This window comes from Zootoca vivipara, chromosome 5 (genome assembly GCF_965207765.1).
Source record: "Zootoca vivipara chromosome 5, rZooViv2.hap1.1, whole genome shotgun sequence".
Classification (NCBI taxonomy): domain Eukaryota; kingdom Metazoa; phylum Chordata; class Lepidosauria; order Squamata; family Lacertidae; genus Zootoca; species Zootoca vivipara.
Genome location: NC_142588.1, coordinates 90,272,768 through 90,278,565, shown reverse-complemented (window position 1 = coordinate 90,278,565; position 5,798 = coordinate 90,272,768). Strand labels below are relative to the sequence as shown.

Genomic DNA, 5,798 nt, shown 5'->3' with positions numbered 1-5,798 from the left:
AGCACATCCCTGTGCTATACCAGCTGGGGATGAGAGAGCCTGAGGCATTAGGAACAGCAACAGCAGAGACTGCAGCATGGCAGGGAGATTGGCACAGAGGCTGAAAGACAGGGGCACGCTCTTGTGGAGCACACAATGACACCCCCCCCACTAAACAAAAACAAAAACATCCCCAGAGTTTCTGTAGCCACAAATAATTTTCCCCAGCCTATCTACCATATGTTTCACAGGGTCTGAAACACATACACTAGTATTGTTGGAATTGCAATGCTAGGGGTGTTCAGAGGCTGCAAATATAGCTTTATTAGAAACAGGAGTGTTATGTTTGTGATTTTTTTTGGGGGGGGAGTTGTATGTGCATGCACACCCATAGACTCTGTTGATGCCTACGGCTGTGTGTGCAATGCTGCACATTTGTTTGCAGGAGTGTATGTGCACACTTACTCTGGCTATGCATCAGTAACCTTTTGTGTTGTTCTCGGTACCTGCATTGATGTCACAGCTGTCCAGATATGGGGATGTGTGTGTGTCGGTATATGTACCAACTGATTTGTGTGCCAAATGGTTTGCGTTGCTGTGTGTGTGTTTGGGTCTGGCCCTGAATGGGCATGTGTGATCAACAGCAGTATTTTTCCTCCCCGAATGCATATATGGAGCTTAGTGGCTCACTGTGTTGCATTATCAAATGCATTCTGGCTGGAGATTTGCAGCATGAGCCTTTTCAGACAAAAACAAACCAACCAAACAGTATCTAGATTCCACTAAATAAATCAAACGGGTTTCGATTTTGTGTGTGCATGTGTTGTTGTTGTTTTTTATGGAGACCAGATCAATCCCAGGGTGACAGGAGAAATAAACAGGCCTGTCTCTCCCTCGAGTCCCTTCTCACTGCAAACATTTCATAAGGACATTCTCAAGGCCTCCTGCTTGGAATGGATCCATCATCTCATGAATGGCTCCAAAGGTAGGAAATCCCTCCTGTCCTCTAGCAAAACTACCCAAGGACCTGCTAAACATCATGATAATTTCTTCCTGCTCCCTTGGCCACCAGCTTCTGTTATGCTGCTGTCAGCCCACCTTCCTGATAGAGACAAAAATGCAGCAGTATTGTCTTGTTGGGCATCGACTCCCTGCACAATGCAGATGCCTCTGGGACTGGCCTTCTAGTAGAGTTCTGCACCACCTTCTGTCTCCACAGAGTCCTTTTCCTTTCCCAAAGGCAAAAAGGGCAGCTCCTTTGAGAGGCTCTGCTGAAATATTTAACATCCACAAGCTGCTCAGCTGCTTGAATTTCTATTTCTGTCTATCAAGCAAAACTAGGTCATTTAATTCTCGACATCCCAATCAGGCAACTGCAGAGATTTAGGCTTCAATAGCTGAAATATCTGCACAGTTGAATGCCTGGGTCTATCCACACAGTTCATACACACTAAGCCTCTTGCTCAAGGGAAAAACAGAGAGGTGGTACCTTATTCCAAGGTCTGCAGCCCAGCAAAGTTCTCGGCAGGGTTTCTATAGGATTCCTCAAGAGAACACAGTAATTGCTTTTTAAACAACCTCTCTAACAGGGATCTGAGCCCTTGGCCAGTGGTGAAGTTGCAGTGGCAGGTTTTGGTCTGATATAAGCTGGCTTGTAGATACAATCTTTGCCAAGGAAGATACCCAGAACTGGCTGCTTCCATTTCAATACATGTATGTATTTATTCATTGTTTTGTTCACCAGTACAGTGAAAAATGGCATTAAAATTTACAATGGGTCATTCTTAGAATGTCATGACAATAATTTTTGTTTTTTTGCTTGTCTTCATAAAATGTCATTGTATATTATTGAAAAGATGATGGTTTCTCATGCACAACGGACAAGAATAAGCTTATTTTAAAAAATAAATAAATTAAAGTACAAAATTAAAAACAACTCTGAACATCCCCTTCTAAGAAAGAGGCATCAAATAACCAGCAAGTTATCTGAACACATTCATAAACAGTGCAATAGTATTTTTTTCTAAATTCTTCATGTTCCTACAAAGTCCATCAACAAAGCCATTGATCACAGTATAAGACTCTTTAAATACATTTCTTGTTAACGATGATGTGTGCAAAACCTCAAACACATTCAATAAGTCCTGTCCAATACTGATATATAATTAAGAGCGCCAACTATTTCACTATATCTGCCTTCCAAGGGGGAAATCCATCTTATAAAACCTTTTCTGTCTTGCCTTTATGGGGGAAGAAAAAAATACAAACAATCTTTTGATGCAACGTTTTTGACATTAGACATTAGCAGATTGTTGTTAACAAATATTCAGATATAAAAATACAAATATGAGGAGTTTCTGTTAAAAAGAAGCGTGCCATAGTGGGATGACTAGTGGCACCAAGACGTGGCACCAAGACCAGGAAGCTCATGCAAAAAAGATGGAGCAAAAATGTCTCTCGACAGCAAAACAATCACTGTCTTTTATATTATAGTCCATCCATGTCAGAACCTCTGTCTTCCACTCAGCACTGCTGGCTTTGGGTTTGCTGGTATTTTGCAAACGGGCTTGGGTTTTACAGGTTGGTGTTATATTTGAGGGGGGGAGCTACTGTGTATTACGGGATGGTTGCCGGTTTGGAATATAGACGCCATGACTGCAAACACGATGAACCTGTTATATTTAGAGAAGTGTGTGCGCAAGTGTGTCTGTATAAGTGTGTGTATATATATTCATTTCTACGTCTATGCAGATGTCAGCTACACAGCCACCCCGAAAATGTGAAAGGCGTAAAGTGCATCGCTATAGGAGACCTCCCCCCCCCACCCTTAAAAATGGAGAGAGCTGGGCAATCCAGTGGCTCAGAGCTCTCAGAGGAACAGCACCTTCAAATTGTGGCATGGAGGGGGTCACCCAAGCCAAAGAGGGGACTCTACACTGCTGCTGCTGAGGGCTGGACAGAAGGAATTGGGAGGGGGGGAGGGAGGGATGATGGAAGGTTCGGGCACATGGGAAAACAGGCAGCACCCCAGCACGGGCGCAGGAAAAGGCGCTGCTGCAATGGACGGCTCCACAGCAAGAGCCTCCAAGAGGATGGTGCTGCAATGGACAGCTCCCCGAGCTGCAGGCGCGTCGGAACGATGGTGCTGGAGCGGACGGCTCCGCGCGTCAAGCGATGGTGCTGAAATGGACAGCTCCCCAAGGCGCAAGAGCTCCATTCCGCAACGGAGGAAGGAAGGGGCAGGTGGGGAGAGAGAGAGAGGAAGCCCCTTCTAGAAGGGCTGTTGTTGAAGATGCAACTCCGGGGATGGGCATCGTGCATTGGTAACCAGGACAGAGTTGGGTGGCAAGGTCTCTTTGTCCCTTATGCTCTCCGTTGGATGCGGAGGAGGGTGAGATGGTGGCCCCCGTCAAGTGACCTCTTCGGGCTGGGGGTCTGCGTTGGGGGTGGAGGGTGTTGCCAGCAGCCTCATCTCCTTCCTTTTGCTTTCCTTGTTGTCCACAATCCCAACAAACATGCGCAGCCAAAAGTGCTTTAAAAATTCAGGAATCAGTCTGCAGCTGGGTGCAGGCGCCTTCCGTGCTGATTTATACCCCAGAAGGCGACTTGTCTGTCATCCCCTTCAAGACCTCGTCTATTCTATCGTCTTCGATCACCACTGCAGGGACAGGAGAGCAAACGCAGAAAAAACACGCCGTCAGAATGGAAAGGGGAAACAGACACGCGGGGTGGGGGCCTCATCCTGCGTACTTAAGGCTTGGCGCTGGCCGCACTTGAAGCACCCCCTCCCCCCCCCAGCCTCGCCGCTCCTTTGGGGCAGCTATGGGGCTGGATCTCCCGCCCTCCCTCCTTCGACATCTGGTAATGAAACCCGCTCCAGGAAAATGGCTCCCCATCATTCCCAGATGGTGGCTGGCTGCGGAGCGCAGAGCCAGCGGAGGTGATTAGAGAGGGAGCGCAGCCAGCGGAACGTGCGGGAGGAGATGGGGACCGAGGCGCGCCGGCCCCAGGGCAGCTCTATAGGCGCTACCCCTTGGGGAATGTGGAGGGGTCTGGGCTGGGTGAGGAGAGGAGAGGAGTAGTGATGACTGGAATTCTTGTGGCAAATGGCTCAGATCGGAGCTCAGCTTAAAGAGTGCGGTGGAGGGGCGCTGAACGAGGGAAAAGACTCCTCCCCCACCAAAACAAACACCCTTCTTTCTCCCTTTCCGGCAGATTCCGCCTGCGGCACCCCGGCTAGAATAACCTCCACAGCTACAGGAAAAAGCGGGGCGCGCGGGATGGGGTGGGGGTCAGCCTTGTCGAGGTTGACTGAAGTCCGGCTCTCAGGGGTGGGGGTGAAACAGTTCCCTTTTCCTCCTCCTGCGCTGGCAGTAGATGGGCAAGAGTTGGGATTGGGGAGGGAGGGGTGTTGTTATTGGGGCCCACGGGGACGGTGCCCCGAGGTGTTTACCCAAGCAAGCAAGCAAGCAGCCGCGCGCGGACTATGCTCCTTACCTCGCTTGGCTCTACCAATCTGGCCCAGCTTGGGGGGCCGCTTGGACTGGTTGCCCCAGGAGTTGGTATCCTGCAGGCGGCAGCTGAAGGAGATGTCTCCGACTTCCGAGTCGGTGCCATAGTGGGCCACTTTGTCATCGTTGTAGGGCAGGATCTCAGACATGGTGCTGGCGGCGGCGGAGGCGGCGGCGGCGGCGGCACCTGGGTCACTTTCTGCTCCACGCAGAGAGAGAGAGACAAAGAGGCGAGGGCGAGGTTCCGAGAGGATCAAGAGGCGCTGAGCAATTGGGGCAGGCGAGCAAAGAGGCCAGCGAGCGAGCGAGCGCGTGCGGCGTCCAGCAGCCTCGACGAGCGTCTGAGCAGAGCACTTGGGACAACCCTACACCATAAAGGAAACCCAGGCGGAAGGATGAAGTCATGCATCCGGGGCTGAGCGCGCGGCTCGGCGGCGGCAAGGTCCTCCCTCTCCCCCCTTTCTCCCCTCCCCGCCGTGCGTGGCAGGGAAGGGAGGCGGTGACATCAGGAGGCGAGGAAGGAATGACAATGAGGATGCAGCAAACGAGCCCCCCCCTCCAGCGGGGGAGGGGAAAGAGGAGGGGGGCAAAGAAGGGTCAGAGAGGGGGAGGCCGCCCCTTTCCAGCGCCCTGGGAGCCCAGACCCACTGCGGAGCGCGCCCTCTGTCCGCCCTCCGCAGATCCCCTGGGGAAAGCCCTGCTGGGAGCAGCTGAGCCCCTGCCCCCCCTCTTCCTCTTCCTCCTCCTCCTCCCGCGCTCCCCCCCCCCGTTCCAGGCGTCACTGTGTGTTTCCCACTTTATGCAACAACAGGCAATAGGAAGCTTCGCTTTCTCTTCCGCTTGGGACTCGCTTGTCAGCAGCAAAGCAGATTCCTTGGAGCCGAGGGCGCGGGGACGGCGTGGTCTCAGCCTCCAACGGTTGCAGTCATCCGCTGCTTCTGAGCATGGGCAGAGGGCCTTCCTCTCACCGCTGAATTGCTACCGGTTTCCCACTCGGGCACAGTCAGGAAAGTCGTCCAGGAGTGAGGTGGGGGAAGGGAGTCCAAGCAGATCTGAACCCAGCACTTAATATAGTGTTATGAGTTGGGGGGGTCAGTCTGAATAATACCCTGTTCCCCATCCTAACCTGTGGTCCTGTGTGTGGGGTAGAATCCATAGGAGGAAACCAGGCCATCCAGCTTCCTTATTAAGGTAACATCTTTGTCTGGCTTGTGAACGACCATGATGCAGCATAACCAAATACGTTGTTCTGTGCCACAGAACAAATAGGTGGGACTCCCCACCCCATCCCAGCTGCTACCTGCAGAA

At 51.6% G+C, this 5,798-nt stretch overlaps 1 protein-coding gene across 1 annotated transcript; it reads right to left on the bottom strand.

The window, feature by feature from the left end:
• Positions 1-1,670: 1,670 nt before the first annotated feature.
• Positions 1,671-5,226, bottom strand: CAMK2N2 (calcium/calmodulin dependent protein kinase II inhibitor 2). Its single transcript, XM_035133436.3, has 2 exons — positions 4,477-5,226; positions 1,671-3,637 (listed from the first exon to the last, which is right to left on the bottom strand). The coding sequence occupies exons 1-2, from the start codon at positions 4,637-4,639 to the stop codon at positions 3,567-3,569; spliced, it is 234 nt and encodes a 77-aa protein (XP_034989327.3). The 5' UTR covers positions 4,640-5,226; the 3' UTR covers positions 1,671-3,566.
• Positions 5,227-5,798: the final 572 nt, after the last annotated feature.

Excerpts from the sequence above, each read along its gene's own strand:
- CAMK2N2 (XM_035133436.3), bottom strand. The coding sequence starts at position 4,639 with ATGTCTGAGATCCTGCCCTACAACGATGACAAAGTGGCCCACTATGGC. Across the intron at positions 3,638-4,476 it reads GATTGGTAGAGCCAAGCGAG|TGGTGATCGAAGACGATAGA; the intron begins GTAAGGAGCATA and ends CTGTCCCTGCAG.